At 44.4% G+C, this 16,324-nt stretch overlaps 1 protein-coding gene across 7 annotated transcripts in view; it reads left to right on the plus strand.

Moving 5' to 3' along the window:
• The first annotated feature begins 323 nt into the window (after positions 1-323).
• TFAP2B (transcription factor AP-2 beta) overlaps positions 324-16,324 on the plus strand; it is a 33,261-nt gene continuing 17,260 nt past the window's right edge. For 2 of the 7 annotated variants that reach the window (XM_031060260.1, XM_031060261.1), the window contains exons 1-4: positions 325-544; positions 4,275-4,301; positions 5,553-6,011; positions 11,092-11,152. In XM_031060260.1, coding sequence (XP_030916120.1) covers positions 464-544; positions 4,275-4,301; positions 5,553-6,011; positions 11,092-11,152 — 628 coding nt within the window. In that variant the 5' untranslated portion in view covers positions 325-463. Of the gene's footprint in view, positions 545-4,274; positions 4,302-5,552; positions 6,012-11,091; positions 11,153-16,324 lie in introns of all 7 variants that reach the window. The other 5 variants (XM_031060259.1, XM_005424944.2, XM_031060263.1 and 2 more) reach the window with 5 other exon arrangements.

Below are 16,324 nucleotides of genomic sequence, written 5' to 3' on the forward strand. Positions count from 1 at the left end.
TTAGCGTGCACATGTGCATATGTAACATGCAGTCTCCATGTGCCCACATGTGGAAGAATATATATAATTTACATATCTAAATGTGGCAACTAATGTGTCTATACATGGAGAAAAGTTGCCTGTTCAGAGATAAACGTGTGTGTGGGCGCCTGTGTGTGTAAATGTGTGATCGTGCAGCTCAGTGTATGTATATATTTTATATGCCTGCATATAAGTCTCTATATGTGTGTATATGTCTATATCTAGTCACATATATGTCCGTAGCTATATGTAACTATGTAACAGATAATGTTTTTTACTATCCCATTGAGGTAGGCTTCTGCAGCCTATTGTTTCAGACAACAGATATAAGTTGCGATGGAAGAGGAACGTCGGATTTGGTGTCTGTCCCCCATTTCCAATTATAGATGGATCATTACAGACAGAGAAGTACTGAGAATCCAGACATCTGCTCTTCACATGAATGCACTCACCTCCTAGAGAACAGCCTGCCATCATGCTCTGGAAACTGGTTGAAAATGTCAAGTATGAAGATATCTATGAGGTGAGTATATAATATGCATATGAGTAAGAGAGTATATGTATATTTAAATATACATCTAGCATATAGATACAGGCATGGCTATATAATGCATATATAGCTCTACATATACATCCAGGCAGAAATAGAGGCATACAGCAGCACATACGAATATAGAGATGGGAAACAGAGAGTAAATGCTTAAATGCTTATTTATTTGCATATTTGTATTCAGCATGCCAAGTCCTAAACTTTTTATTTTTTTTTTCATGGAAAAGCTGTTTGATGCGATTTAAAACATCAAAGAAATGATCTGAGGATTGGAATGAGGCAACTTAAAGGCAAGAGTTTGATTGTTTAGATCTCCAATTATATATAATTCGATTAAGTATGGACAAATGTTGAGAAAAATTTTTAAAAGAGAGAAAAAATAGAAAAGACACACTATCCGATATTCAGGGACTGGATGCATTTCTTTCTTTTATTTTTTATTTTGCAATTCCAAGCTCAGATCAACCCGAATATGGATTTTTTTACTATTGTTTTTTTCTTGTTTTCACAATCGGATATGTTTTTTACGACTTTTTAATACCTCTACACCCACAGATAAGATGTGCATGTGTACATATACTGGCATTAATTAAGCGGCACATACATTCTTGTGCGTGTGTGAGTTCACACGCCCGAACCGATGCAGAGGCAGCTCCGCATAGTCCGCGAACAGGAAAAGTTGTGAGCTTTATCCAGATCTTATTTTCAAGGTTAAAAAGAAAACCAAGGAGGGAGGAAAAAAAATCACAGCTCAAACACTGCGAAACCTTTCCTAATTTTGCACGGTTTCCTGAGCTGGATCTTTCCTAAACGGGCTCCGCGAGTGTGTTCCTTGTAAGTTAAACCGGCGTGCGGGGTTTTCTCAGAAACGAGGGGGGAAAAAAAAAAAACCCTGAAAAGATGAGCGAGGATGGCCCTCCACAAAAACAATATTCTAATTTTTTTTCTATTGTTTTTATTTTTTAATTGAGTGGGAGGCGTTTTGCACGGCGATCATGGGGGGAGATTTTTCAGAAGGGCGCAATCCGCCACCTCCAGCGCGGGAGCTGCTCCGAGGGGAGGCGGCCGGGCAGGGACCGGGGACCGGGCACAGGGAAGGGACGGGGGACAGGACAAGGGCCAGGATGGACTGGGCTCTGAGCCGGGACCGGGGACCGAGCAGGGGCTGGTCAGGGAGGTGGCAGGGTCTGGGAAGGGGCTGGGGATCGAGCAGGGACCAGCGACGGAGCAGGGACAGGGGACTGGACAGAGGCCGGGAAAGGACTGGGCACTGAGCAGGGACGGGAGACAGGGAAGGGGCTGGGACCGGACAGGAGCCGGGGTGAGATCGGGCAGCTACCGGGGACCGAGCAAGGAGCGGGCAGGGGCTGGGTACCAAGGAGAGAAGCGATTCCGAGCGAGGGGCTGGGTGCCGGGCAGGGGCCGGGGATCGGGCAGAGGACGAGTACTGGGAAGCGGTCGGGCAGGAGCCGGGCAGGGCTGGGATCGGGAAGCGGCCGGAGCCCCCCGGGAAGCGCCGTCGGGGCCGCCCCGTCCCCAGCCCCGGCGCACCTCCCCTCCGGGAGCGCCTTGGCACTTACAGAGGGGAAACTCCCGGGAAAAGCGCAGGAAGAGACCGAGGGAAGGTACAGCTCCGGCTGCTCCCGGCCGGAGGAAGGACGGGATGGAGGGAAGCGGGGAGGGGACGCGCCGGGAGAAATGTCTCACTCCTAAAAGCTGCGGTCAGGCTAATTACCATCGGCAAAAACAGCATTTGCAGAAGGAGCAGAGAATGAGCACACACGTGTGTGTGTGTCTGTGTGTCCGTGTGTCTGTGCGTGTCCCCGCGTGTCCCCAGCCCGCTGAGCCCTCGCTGCTTTTCCCTCCCCGTCTCCCGGCACAGCCCGGCCATTGTCTCTCTCTGCCCGCAGCAGCAGGCGACAAAACATCTCCCGTCCCTGCTGCCGAGGGATGAGGGCTTTTTTTCTACCCTGCTTTTGATAAGGGGTCTTAAGGCGCTGTGGATTTACGGACACCCACGTTTGTAGACTGCCATGGGAGAGAAGAGTTGGGGGAGAGGTTGGATGGGATTTGGCCGCAGGCAGGGTGGATCCTAACTTGGGGATGCGCTCCAGGGCATTTTGTAACGCGTAGCCTCGCCAAAGGGAAAAAAAATTGTTATCCTTTTATTTTTTAAGGCCTTAAACCCTCTAGATTTATGTTCAAAATATTTCTCTCTCGCTTCTTTCCGATGTATAATTAACAACACCGTGGTAGAGGCGTCTCAGCCACTTAAACTGAATCTGTTCTTAAAACAAAAGTGTGTGTGTGTGCGTGTGCGTGTGCGTGCAGGGGGGGCAGCTCTGGGAAGCGTGAGTCTATTTAGGAAGGAACGTAAGTTGAACTTTAACAGAAATGGCAGACAGTCCAGTTGAACGGGTTCCTGCAACATCAAAAAGGTTTTATATCGCCCCTGGCTTTGCCTCAAAACTATAAATTTACTATCCTTTAAAATTCACTCCATGCATTTCACATTTGGGTGGAAATCGGGAGATCTATGTACGTATATATTATTTTTTTCATATCAGGCAGTAGAAAGATGATTCAGACAAAAAAAAAAAAAAGTGGAGCCCAACAATGCAGATTCAAGTATTTATTTGGCTATTGTGAATAAATATGATCTGTAACACGCACCAAAAAGGCTTAATCTTCACTGTAAATAGACGTATGTTACAGTGACTGCACATTTCTTCTTTCATTCCTTTAAAAATTACCAAAAAAAAAAAAAAAACCAAGAAAAGCCTCTTTTTTCTTCATTATTTGCTTAAAAACCCCAACACCAAACTGCAAGAACAAAAGCACCAAAGGCAATCAATTCCTCGTACTAGGAATGTATAATTAAATATATATTAAAATGAAAAGGAAATATACTTTTCTCCTCCTCTTCTTCTTCTTCTTCTTCTTCTTCTTCTTCTTCTCCTCCTCCGCCTCAAGCATTGCTTCATCTCTCTTCCTTGCTCCAGCTCAGCAGTCTCCACTTTCCGCATCTTCCTCCGCTCGAGTTAATTGAAGTTCTGCTTCTTCCTCGCTAAACTTTTTCCCCCCTCTCCCTCTCCCCAAACTCTGCCTCTGCCAGCCCCCCTCGTCTGATTACATCTAGTAATTCTCCACTGAATGAACGTCATTTACAATAGTAGGGGAGCTCTCGAGCTGGCTGCCAGCTTCACGCTCCATTTGGTCCTGCATTCTCCCTTTAAAGTAGTCGTGTAATATTAATAGTCATGAATATCAATTATTATGAGGCGGTGTAGAGAAGGAAAGGGAGGAAGGGGTAGCGGAGCAGTCTGAGCCTAGCCTTGGGTTGAAGAGGATTGTATTTGGGAGCTCAAAGGCAAAAAAAGAAAAAAAACAACAAAAAACCAAAACCAACAAAAACCAAAAAAAAAAAAAAAAAGGAGGAAAAAAAACCCCGAGAGGGAGGGGTAAATCATATATGTAGATAGAGGTTTCCAGGCTCGGTTTTGGGGGCACTGGTCTTTTTTTTTTTTTTTTTTTTTTTTTTAACCTTTTTTTTTTTTGATGGATAGACTTCGAAATATCTCAAGCTGTTCTCCTGTGTCCAACACGTCCCTTTGCAGATCTCCTTGATATTTTTCCCTCCAATTGTTAGTATTTATCACCATTATTTTATTTTTAGCTATTACAAGACTTTTTTTATTTCCAGATGTTAGTCCACACCTATTCCGCCATGGTGAGTTTGGATCCATGTTGTACTAGAATTGCATGTTCTCTCTCTCTCTCTCGATCTGTTGTGTCTCTCTCTCCCTCTCTCTGTCTTTTTAAACGCCTTTGGCTTGGTAATTTAGCACAATAATTGGAGGAGGCTTGCAGCTGCTTCTCCCTTTTTGCATTGTGTGTTCCCGATTTGAGCTAGGGGAGTCTGGGGGGGAGAGCAGGGAGAAAAAGAACTTTTTTTTCCTTGTTGTTTTTCTTTTTTTTTAAAGCCATGTGTGCCATTGCTTGTGGGGGTTTGAACTACACTTTGTGGAATAGATATTTTTCTTGTTTACTTTAACCTCGCAGCTTCAGTGCGTTGGAGTTGGAGAAAACTCCTCTCCCACCTTTTCTCTGCAGCCTCTGCCCATTCTCCGGAATATAATATTGGAAAAGGAAACAAAAGACATTGGAAGTTGCTGCAGAAATCATAGCGTCTGGATGTTCAATACCGATGTCTCGTTTTTATTTTATTTGATTTTTTATATTATTTTTAAGGGGTAGACCTCCTTAAGCAAAGATTCCCTGTAATTTTTATTTTTGCTTTCTTTTTTATTTTTTTTTTCTTTTCCTTTTTTTTTTTCTTTTTCCCAAGCCCATTTTCACACAACTTCTCACCTCGGAGTCTTCTGAGAAGTGCAACTTTCTTTTTGGGCTTTTCCACGTGAAAATGGGTTGGTGATTTTGAGTTACAGGACTTGAGCAGAGGGAATAAACAGATGTTGGGAAACTTTAGGCAGGAGAAGGGGTGGGTTGTCTGGATAGACGGGTGGTTTGGTGCTCTTAATTTTTTCATGTTTTCTTTTTTTCCCCTTTGGTTTGATTTGAGGGGGCTGTGGATTGGGAATTATACTACTGCTCTGAAATTGCAGATCGTACATGTATTTGGAGCACTAGTCCTACATTTTTAATTATGACATTTAGCAATTCTCCCTCACACCCCCTCCCCTTCCCCCTCCTTGATAGTTCCTGGGAATAGACACGACGTGGGTGCAAAACATTGGAACATTTCTAATAAGTGGAGGGAGAAGGGGGCACACCTGAATCCCACTTTCCAGCTGTTTACACCCTATTTTATTTTATTTAACTCCGGGGTGGGTTTGTGCTCCTTTTGATTTTTCGTGGGGTTTTTTATTGTTGTTGGTTTTGGTTTGGGGATTTTATTTTTTCTAAAAAAAGGTCCTCTTTTTTTTTTGTTGTTGTTGTTTGTATGTCGTTCCGCTTGTAGGACCGGCATGATGGAGTGCCCAGCCACAGTTCCAGGCTGTCCCAGCTGGGATCCGTCTCGCAGGGACCCTACTCCAGCGCTCCTCCGCTCTCTCACACCCCATCCTCGGATTTCCAGCCGCCTTATTTCCCACCCCCCTACCAGCCTCTTCCTTACCACCAAAGCCAGGACCCTTACTCCCATGTCAATGACCCCTACTCCCTAAACCCCTTGCATCAGCCCCAGCAGCACCCCTGGGGACAGAGGCAGAGGCAAGAGGTGGGATCAGAAACCGGGTCACTGCTGCCACAGCCTCGGGCCGCCCTGCCCCAGCTCTCGGGACTGGACCCCAGGCGGGACTACCACTCAGTACGGAGGCCAGATGTCCTCCTGCACTCAGCTCACCATGGCCTTGACTCCGGCATGGGGGACAGCCTTTCTCTGCATGGCATCGGACACCCAGGCATGGAGGAGGTCCAGGTAAGGCACCGCGTTTCTTTCTCCTGGAGTCCCCGTCCCTGGGCTGGGAATGGTCACTGAGGGATTTCCAGCGATATTGCTGTGGGTTGCCATTTTTTTCCACACCGGTTTTGTAACTGTGGTACTCTCCCTCCCTCTTCCTCTATTTTTCTATTTTTTTTTTTAATAAGAGAATTTATTTCCTCGCTGTCACGCACAGGCTCTGCTTTATAAACCCTCCCCTACATGGCAAAGCAGCAAAGTGCAGGGGGAAGGCAGACATGCTGCTCGAAATATTCCACGTGTTTCAAAAGCTGGCAGAGTTCAAGCGTGGCTTTTCAAATTCCAGTTATTTCCCATGCAATCTCATCTTCCACTCCCCTTTACCCTCCCCCTCCTCCCCCCAACCAATTTCCTGCCGTTCAGAGATTTTGATGAAACTGTCGAATTACTACATTTTTCATCCGGGAGGGAGGGAAATTATAAACAAAACCCAAATCAAAAGCAATAACTGGTGATCAGGAACAAGTCCCTTGTCCGTGCCCCCACCCCCTTATTTGTTAAGTGTGCTGGGTAACGTAGCGCTGATTTTAAATAGTTTCATTCCCTCTTTTGGATAACAAAGGAGTTTCGCCGGGCTCAAAGCACAGTATTTCCCAGCTTTCTTCCATCCCACGCGAAACTCATCATCACGTGTTATTCCCTAAAAACAGAAGGACCCTTAACAGCTTCGCTGCTGGGGCGGTCTGCACCTTGCTGGGGCAGGGCATGGCCAGCCCGTGGGGACCCCCGAGGCTGGGGCTGGAGCCTCCAGGGTCCAAATCCTGCCTCAGGCTCTCCTAATCGGGATTTTAGGGGTTCCCCTCCATGCGTTTTTATATTTTTCTCCCCAAATTTCTTTATCATGTATCATATCTGTATATGCATTTAGTCTTGGGATAGATAAAGGTATGGAGCACTGAATGAAATAACGACTTCAAAGTTACAGAAAGGGGAAAAGAAAGGAGGAAAGAGGAGCTGGGAAGATAAAAAATAGCCGTGAAAAAGGGGATACTGCTGAACATGAGAGGAATGAGCGGCAGGGAAGCGGAGGGCAGGCATTGCTTTGGCTTGAGGCTTGTCTCAGGGCTGCACGGGAAAATCCCCGAGCTTTGCTGGGGCGAAATGTTTTAGAAAGAGAAAGGTTTTGCTGTTTGCATCTCCTCCTGCTTCCGAGCTCAGTGACCGTCGGGTCGCCGCTTTCTGCGGGTTTCCGAGGTGGCTTTGAGACCTGGGGGCAGCCCCCGGCCGCCGCGGGGGCGATGCGCAGGTCTCGTCTCGCATTCCTGGCTCAGACAAAGTGGTGTGCAAGTCAAGGCGAGTTTTACCTCTGTGAATGCAGAAAGCAGATCGCTCTCCTTTCTCTCTGCAGCCGATGGGCGTTAGGTACTGCTTGTGCCTGGATATTTACACTTTCCCCAAAGAATAGCCGGTAATTGTTGTGCTCTTGTGAGAAAGAGAGTAAATCAGAGGAGAGAGAAGGAAAGGAAAGAGATAAAAAGAGAAGAAAAAGATAAAACGCAGAAAGGACGAAAGGAGAGGGGAAAAGAAGAGAAGATAGAGAAGAGAGAGAAAGGAGAGGAAAACGTAGGGAAAGAGAGAAAGACATAAAGAAGAGAAGGGAGAGAAGAAATAATAGGAAAGAAGGAGCTCAAATAAAGCAGTGCTCCATCCGTTTCCCAATAAAACATCCCTTCTGCGGGAAGGGCACTGCACTGGCGGAAAGTGCCTCCCCCCAATGCTCTGGGGGCATCGGGGCCACCCGCGGCCACCCGTGACTGCTGCCCGGGGCTGGCGGGGCCAGGGTGGGTGCGATGGGATGGGGATGGGATGGGAATGGGACAGGCGAGGCTCCATGGCTGGGGTTTGGGTTTGGGGTGCTGAGACAGCAGGAAATTAAACAGGCCCTTTATTTCTGAAAGTTTGTTCCCAGGCTGGGGGAGGAGGGGAAGAGGGAGAGGAGGGTATCCCAAGGAGAAACACGTGAAGGGAGAGGTGTCCAACTGCAAGTTAACGGAGGCAGGAGGGAAAGCAGCCCAAAACTCGCTGCTGCCACTCAGCATTTTCTATTTTTGTCCCTCCACTAGTGACAGATGAAGTTGGGCAGTTTTCCATCTTGATATTTAACATGGATTTATTCTAGATTCCGGGAACCTTTTCTAGCAACAGGAATTTTTATTCAGGCGACGTATACACATTATCCACCATCACTAGATATAATTTTCAGGATGGGTTTCAAATACTGGGGTGTTTTTTCTTATTTCAGTTGTCCAAAAATTGAACGGATATCTAGATGTACAGTTGGATAAAGATGTTTCTCTTTGCTGTAGCTGATGCATGTCTGATCAAATATGTGCCATGAGAATGGGCTGGGCTGAGGAGAAGGAGACAGAGAAAGAGAGTGCGTGACAGAAAGAAACAGTGGTTATTTTATAAACACCAAATCCAGTCCATGTGTGAGCCATTGTCCAGGGCTAGAATTAAGTGATTGTAACACGATAGCGCTCTGTTATTGTAAACAGCACACACTGTATTGCTATTGCTGCCCCTCTCGAGAGGAATTTTCAATCCGCGATTTACAACCTTCAGACAGGGAACAGAGAAGCCAAGACCTCCTTATTGAACAAAAATTTGCATCATCTAATACGGACTCTGAAAAAGAAATCCACCTTTGCACTCCCAGATATTTTTCCCACCGGCTGGGTTAAAGTAGGATTACAGTAATAAAGGATTCGATGGAGGAAAAATAGAGAGGGAAATTCAGATTCTGTAGAGTCTTTGAAGGAAAATATAGAGCTCAGTTTTTAAGGTTTTCGCTCAGATGGATCCACAGAAGTTGAATAAGGTGGTTATAGGTAGTACTTAGGAAGCTTCACGCTATCAGATTATTGGAGGAGGGAAGGGAGGGGAATCTTCCTCTCCAGATTTTCCAAGTATATCTGGAAACTCATCACCTTTCCCCTCCCTGTACACACACCTCCGCTCCTCCTCCTCCTCCTCCTCACTCACGCTGAAACTACGTACTAGAGCTAGAGACACGGAAAGTTAAGTTGCACCAAAACACCCAAGTCTCTTATAAAGTAACCCCTGGTATCACTTTTAACTAAAGAAGTCTAGTAATTAAAAGTCTGAGTTGTTTTTCCACGTTTCCGCATGCAGTCCTAATTAAATCTTTACGATCCTCTCTGTGACTATTAACTGCCAGCATGCTGAGCGAATATCCTGTACAAAAACCCAGCAGGAGGGCGTAATTAGATAGAAAATCAGACAGGAGTCTTCTCATTAACTACAACAACTAACCCACGTTGCTGATGGAGCGAGCTGAGTGCGCGCACACGCATAAGGGGTGCGCGCAACCAGAGATAAGGTGAGATAAGGAGGAAAGATAGGGAAAAAAAAAAGAAAGAAAGAAAGAAAAAGGGAAGGTGATGTTTCACGTTTACCTCGGTTTCTGTGCCATCGAGGTGCGCCACGCTGCACTCCAGCAGGCTGCAGGATTTGCTCATCATCCCTCGTTGGGAGCTGCTCAGGGAAAGGAGGGAAGACTTTGTAATTTTATTTTGTGCCCTTTAGGTATGTAGCCTATTGATTATGAGAGAGAGAGACACAGCCATGCCCAAACACAGCACATAAGGCACCGCTCTGTGTGTGCACTCGTTTGAGGGTGGATTCAAGGAAAATGAAGGGAAAGCTCTCATAGAAAATATTGTTCCATCGTATTTTGGGGAGATGTAATTTTCTCCTAAACCACATTCCATCTGGAATGTCTCCGCTGAGCACAGAGACGGAGATAAGGGCCGGATCCGAATCAGCTCAGCTTCTCAGCATAACAAAGATAAAGTTAAAATCATGGTGAAGTAAATCATTGCTTTGCTGGAAAGGTGCTTTGCTTATCAAGGAAAAACGTGACAGCTCCCCAAATATGCAATAACACTGAAAAACCCAAACTCTTTAGTAATAGCAATGGGAAAAATAAAATAATAAATCCAAGAAACCCAAAGGTCCCCCTTTACCTCAGAATGTACCCTAAAACGGAGCCTGTCAGAATTCTGCTATAATTTGTTCTTACGACTCCTCTTCTTTTTCGGACATGGCTTTACTGTGCCGAGCACAGACTCAGCAGCAATTTTGGTTTGTTTGGGGGGGGTTTGTATAGCCCACTTTCGTTTTGAGCAATGAAACCCAACATTTGCTGTGTCCTCTGTGCCCGTCTTTGTTCTCTTCCCCGCTAAGGAAGCTAATGCCTTAATAACAGGTGTGCTCCTCGGGAGGCTGGAAAGAAAGGGGGGAAAATGGGGAAACAAGGCTTTGAAATTCGGAGACTTTTTTTTTCCTAGACAATCAGTTTGATGGTTCATACTTTTGATAATGTGTATTCCTGCTCCTCCCTCCCGGTCCCCAATAATTCGGGACATGGAAGCAACCTCGGGAGCTGTAAATCTCTTTCTGCTCGTCCCCTGTACGATGTGGGCGTTGCACTGCACTCCGAAAGGCTCAGGCTTTAATTAAAAGTCCATAATGTAAACTATGATATATAAAATGTAAATGGCCCTTGAATTAGTAAGATGTAGCAGGGTTAAACAAACAAACAAAAAGAAAAAACAAAAAAAAAAAGGAGGAGGGGGAGGAAAGGGGAGGGAGCATTTAAGTTGTCCTTAATCGTGTTCATTTATGTCATGCAATAGATCTTGCAGATGTTGCCAAATTGCCACATTTTCAAAGGAAGAAATATAAAGCTTTATGGAATGCAAAGAAGTCTATGTGATATCTATGTTTTATAAGATTACAAAACCAGTATTGCACCCCATATGCTTCACACCTCCTTTTGTTTTATTAGAAGACTATATAATTTGTAAGAATTTAATTTCCTTGTCGATTGGGGGAAATAACAACAACAACAATAATAATAATAATAGTAATAATAATAACAAAAAAATCCCTCCTCCCCTAGTGAATTAATATAAATGGAAATAACAGGGACTCCAGTTTGGAATGACATGATTTATGTACGTGATTCTTTAATATCCAGTCAATTTGAATAGTGATGTTTTTATATCCACAGTCAGTTGAAGATGCCAATAACAGCGGTATGAACTTATTGGACCAGTCTGTCATTAAAAAAGGTATGGATTATTCCAACAAGCTAGACAAACTTTTACTGTGTAGCGATATCTTCATGATATATTTTGACTTTGGGGCAATGAATTTCTCCGGGAAGCAGGCAGCCATGGCAGCAAGATGAATAGTTTGATTGGATCAGCAGATAGAGTGAAGGGATAAGATATGAGAAAGGAAAAGTTTATATCCCCGCCTCCCCCGCCCTTCAAAGGGTTTAATTACACGAATCCTCTCTAATGGGGCACCCCGTGCTCCAACGCAGTTTCCACCGCCCCCCTTTCCCTCCCCTACTCCCCCCGATTCTCTTCGGTGGGGAGCCCTTGGCTTTTAATGGGGGAAGGGGTTGATTCCCTTTGGGGCTTAAATGCATTTCCCAGGCGAATCAAACGGGGAGAGGAGAGAAAGAGATGCCCATGGAAAGGCAGACTGAGCCCCCTTCCCGCTCCCTCCAAGATTCCCCCCTTCCCCCAAGATTCCCCCCTTCCCCGCGCCCATTTTTTACATCTTTCTACATATGCGCCCTTGATTTAGTGTAACTGCAGAATCACCCCATACTGTTAAAGCGAATGTGATATTAACAAATGTTTGCAGTCTCTTGTACAGCTGTAAGCAAAATAATTAACTAATTAAACTAATTAAATGTAATTACAATAACTCATTTTGGGCGTATTGCAGCTGCTTAATTTTTTTACATTTCTCTGACAGTCACTCGAAGATGCTTGGCGATTAGTGTTGTGTTATGCTGATAGACATTAAACAGATCACACGCTGCAAATGGAGGGAAAGCTATCTTTAATTATCTAAGGAGTTTCTATTTCTAGATTCAATTTTAAGTACCAGAGATGAGGTTTAAAAACGCTGTCCCTTATGCTTACTATCAACGGCACTAATCTCCAGGACCTTGTTATTTGTCAAGTGCGCACAAATAGTTTAACAGCGACGATTTTCTAGGATGTAAAGCAAAATAACAGGGAGGGTGTTTATGTAAAATGTGTTGAAGGCAGCATGAGGTCTTTCCGTGTATTTATTGTTTGTTTCGTTGTTGGTTGTTTGGGGATTTTTTGTTGTTGTATTTTTTTTTAATTTAAATACCCATGTACGGTCTCTCACACACAAGATCAAGGTCTGGTTATTTGAGCAAGAACTAATGAAAACTTGAAGACCATTTGACAGCACCATTTATGACTATTGGTTGAAAGGTCGAAGGGTTTGGGTTTTTTTGGGGTTTTTTTAAGAAATTGAAAGTTACTTAACTTTAAAAGGAAAAGGGGGAAAAAACGGTTGTATGTTTCTCTGTTTTGGTTCAGTTTGAATGTTTCGTGGTGTTTGTTCTCAAGGTCTGTAACCTGACGGTTTCTGGTTGTATTTTTAACTTATTTTTTTCTCACTCTCCTCCCTCTTCCCCACCCCCACTTGACACCTCATACACTCCCTCTTGGGTGCATTTGATTAATTGGCGCTTGATTTGTGGTCGAGAGACTCCTTTCTAAGGTTGTTCCATGATGGTCTTTCGCAGAATACACAATCCAAAATACTTTTTTCTTTTTTTTTCTTTTTTTTCTTTTTTTTTCTTTTTTTTTTCCTTTAACACACAGCACGCCTGTGTCTCTCCCTCCTTCAGCTGACGAGGACAGCGCAGACATTCCATGTGCGTGCTGGGCGGTGCAATTAGCGAGTAGCACTCGAATGTCAATGCCTGCAATTATTACGTATTAGGCAGAGGTTTTTATATGCTTTAGGCATACATTTAGGTGTGCTTCGTGTGTGTGGGCATTGCAAGGGCCCCGGATGGAGCAGCTGCTGCCCGAAGAGACCCAGTCCCATCTAGGTGGGATTACTTGTGCCTATTTGCAGCCAGAAGAGATAGTCTGAGTTAACACGTGATGAACAGGAGACACATGCTCTTTGGAAATAAGGTTACTAAGAAAGAGCCCGAGATGCATTTGCAACTCTTTAAAAGTCACTGCAGCAGCATTTTCTTCCTTAGAAGTAAGGCTGAGATCCAAGAAACTTTCCAGCATAAAGGAATATTGTAGCATTCTTTCATTCCTTTTTTTATTTATTTTTGGGGTTTTTTGTCACAGCGAGTTTCCTGGGTGCAGAGGAAGAAAAATGGGTAATAAATAGCAGATCACGTTTTTGGCTGTCAATATTTAATCAGGACGAGGGAAGGAGCAGCACAGCATTCAGTATCAATTTCGCTTTGTTCCCTGCAGTTTGTAGCTGTGAGGGTGTACTTTGAAACAAGAACAAGTTGTTTAAACCCTGTGAGTCGTTCTTGCAGGCAGATGGCATGGATAGATAGACAGACACGCAGGTATTGACAGATTTTTGCGCAGAGGAGCACTCCTGTGGCTCATATTCTGTAGAAGAGGGTTGCAGGGGGTCTGCTCCACCCAGTCCTAGCTCAGTGCCTAAAATTCTTTCATTGCAAAGTAGTGAGAAAAGTATGATGGGGATTTGAAAGCTAAACTTAATTATATCACCCAGGCTGTGTCTGTTCCTTTATGGCCTCTGAGGCCTGCAGAGGGAATTATCTCTCTATGCAAAAGGTTTGCCAAAATATTAAGGAAATTATTATAGGGATTCATACACAGCTATTGATTTATCTCGCGTATCGATCCCACACAACAGCTTACATATACCCAGGCTCTTGTTATGTTTGCTACCCGAGCTTACTTGACATTTCTGAAGTAATTTAGTTAAGAGGAAATGAGTTGTTCCCAGTAGAGAGAGCAAACGAGTGGAGTGAAGGTAGCCAGCGTGATAAATGGCTCTTTCATTTGGAGATCTCCAGAGCTCGTTTAAGGCTAATTTTCTGTATTAGCCCCCTTTGAGCTATTAATGCAATAGGCAGGGACCGCGGCCCCTTGTCTCTTAGCTGCCCCATTAGAGCGAGCATTAAGCTACCAAGCCTGAACTCCACCGTGGTGGTGGTGGCGCTGAAATAATGAAAGGTGCTTTTTAAACTCCCCTAATCTAAACTGGCAGAGGGTGGTTAATACGATTTGAAGGGGGCTGGTCAATGAACAATCAATAAACTAATAATGAGAAGGATGCGGTACATTAACAGCCTAAAAAAACCAACGAGACATTAAAAAATCATCTTTAACTCCCACTTCCATTAAGATTTGGATGGTGGAAGTGGGAGGGAGGGAACCAGATAAATCATCACGATGATAATAATCACCAAGAACATTAATATCAGATTCAACTCAGCTTTCAGATCTTACCGGCTGCACGTTTTGAGGCCTTTCTGTCGATTTTTGCTGAAATTTAGAGAAGGTTTGCCATGTGTCAGGAATAAAAGATCGGGTCCCCTTGTCAAACGTTCATCTGAAATTTCCTTGGCACTCTCTATGGTGAAAGAAGTTGTCTTCCTGCAAAACCTTACATGGCCTGAGTCCCAAGTTAATTTTTTGTGACTCTGGGGCATAGTCAGTGACCTTAAAATTATTCTGATGTATTTATTTACTTTCAGCTGTTTCTGACGATCGCCTGCACACTCACATCTGATTTAGCATGAAAGGCCATTTTAACTTGAAGACCTTAATTCATGGTCTTGCAAACACGCTCCGTTGTTCCTCCTATTTCCAGGAAACACATGAAAGAAGGTGTCTTAACCTTTTGTTTTCAGCTGTTAATAATCCAGCACGAGTTTCCTGCCCACCCCTCGGACCAGCTGATCAATGATTAACTGAGAACCACTCTGGCCTCAGTTTTCAGGTGATAGATGTGGGGCTCAGGAGATGCTGCTTCAATGCCGCTCGGTTTCGTGCTTATTCCCGGGTTACCCACTGAACCTGAGGATCCCCTTTAATTAAATGCAGAACAGTTTCGAGGGATTACATTCCACCTCGAAATTCAGCCCCAGCTTTCGATGGGGGAGAGGGACTGGAGGCGAGCAGGGGACGTGGGGGACAGAAGGAAATGTGAGATGAACGCGCCCTTTTTGTGTTTGTTCCTTAAAATTAGGATAAGATCCGGGACTCCTCAGTTTCAGCGTCTCAGGCGCTGCTCCCGGACGTTTTAGGTTTGGCTCCTGAGTCAGACCGAATCACCACTTACAGCAAAGTCCTCTTGTTAGCATGGACAAAGAACTTCTTACTCATTTAAAGCCCAGGCAGAGCAAAAATTTTGAAAGTAGTTTGATAGTTTATTAGTAATTAAGTTGCCTACGACGTTTTTAGTAAGAAACACGAGAAATATTTCTTCTGATTGAGAATTTAACTGACTGTTCGACTACGATATTATTCAGCTGGGTTATTGCAATGATAGCCATAGTTTAAACACTTATTGAGCAGCTGTTTGCAGGACATAAGTCTATTATTTCTTTAGTTTTACTGTCGCCAAAACAGCTTTTTTTCACCCCATCTCCACTTGTGCGTTCACATTTGTGCGCATTTTCACGCGTTTGTGGCGAGCAGCCCAACAGAAAACCACCACCAAAAAAAAAAAAAAAAAAGAAAAAAGAAAAAGCCTAAGACTTAATGTATGCACAGAAAATTGTAAACATGTAAAGAACTGAAAGCTTCACGCTGAGTTTCGCCATGCTCCATTTCCCCACCATTTCCTGCTGTCGTTCTAAAGCGATCTCACTCATCTAGAGATCCCGTTTGCAGGAACAGTATGCTTATAATTACTAACAAATCAAGCGGCTACTGTTGCTCTCCCGGTTTATTGATAAGCTGAAGAGAAATGGAAGGGGGAGAAATGACAAAGAGGCTGGAAGTAACCACAGGAGGAGAGAAAGAATAAAAAGAGGGAAGAAAAAGAGATGAAGGGATGGAAAAGGAGAGGGAGGAAAAAAGAGACAAAGGAGGTAAATAAGGAAAAATAAAAGAAAGGAGAAAGCAGAGATTTTGAAAGGGGGAATTGTGTATTTGTGAGTGCTCACACACACGCAGCAAGTAGAGTTTGGGAGTGAAAGAAAATCGAACAGTTTCTGCTGGGGATGACAAGAACTAAATGGGATAAAGTGAAAGCAGGAGCGGTGGGGACGCTGCGTGGATACTTGTGTGCTATTTTCTGTGTCATTTCAGCAGTTGTGGCAGTCCCTGACCAACTGGAGAAGTTGACATTGGCTAAAAATACACCCTGCATTCGGGTTTATTTACATAGGCGCAGGGATTTGACACATGCAGCCGCACGCACGGACGTGGAGATCTCCTCAGCCA

Source organism: Geospiza fortis, unplaced genomic scaffold (genome assembly GCF_000277835.1).
Source record: "Geospiza fortis unplaced genomic scaffold, GeoFor_1.0 scaffold106, whole genome shotgun sequence".
NCBI classification, from domain to species: domain Eukaryota; kingdom Metazoa; phylum Chordata; class Aves; order Passeriformes; family Thraupidae; genus Geospiza; species Geospiza fortis.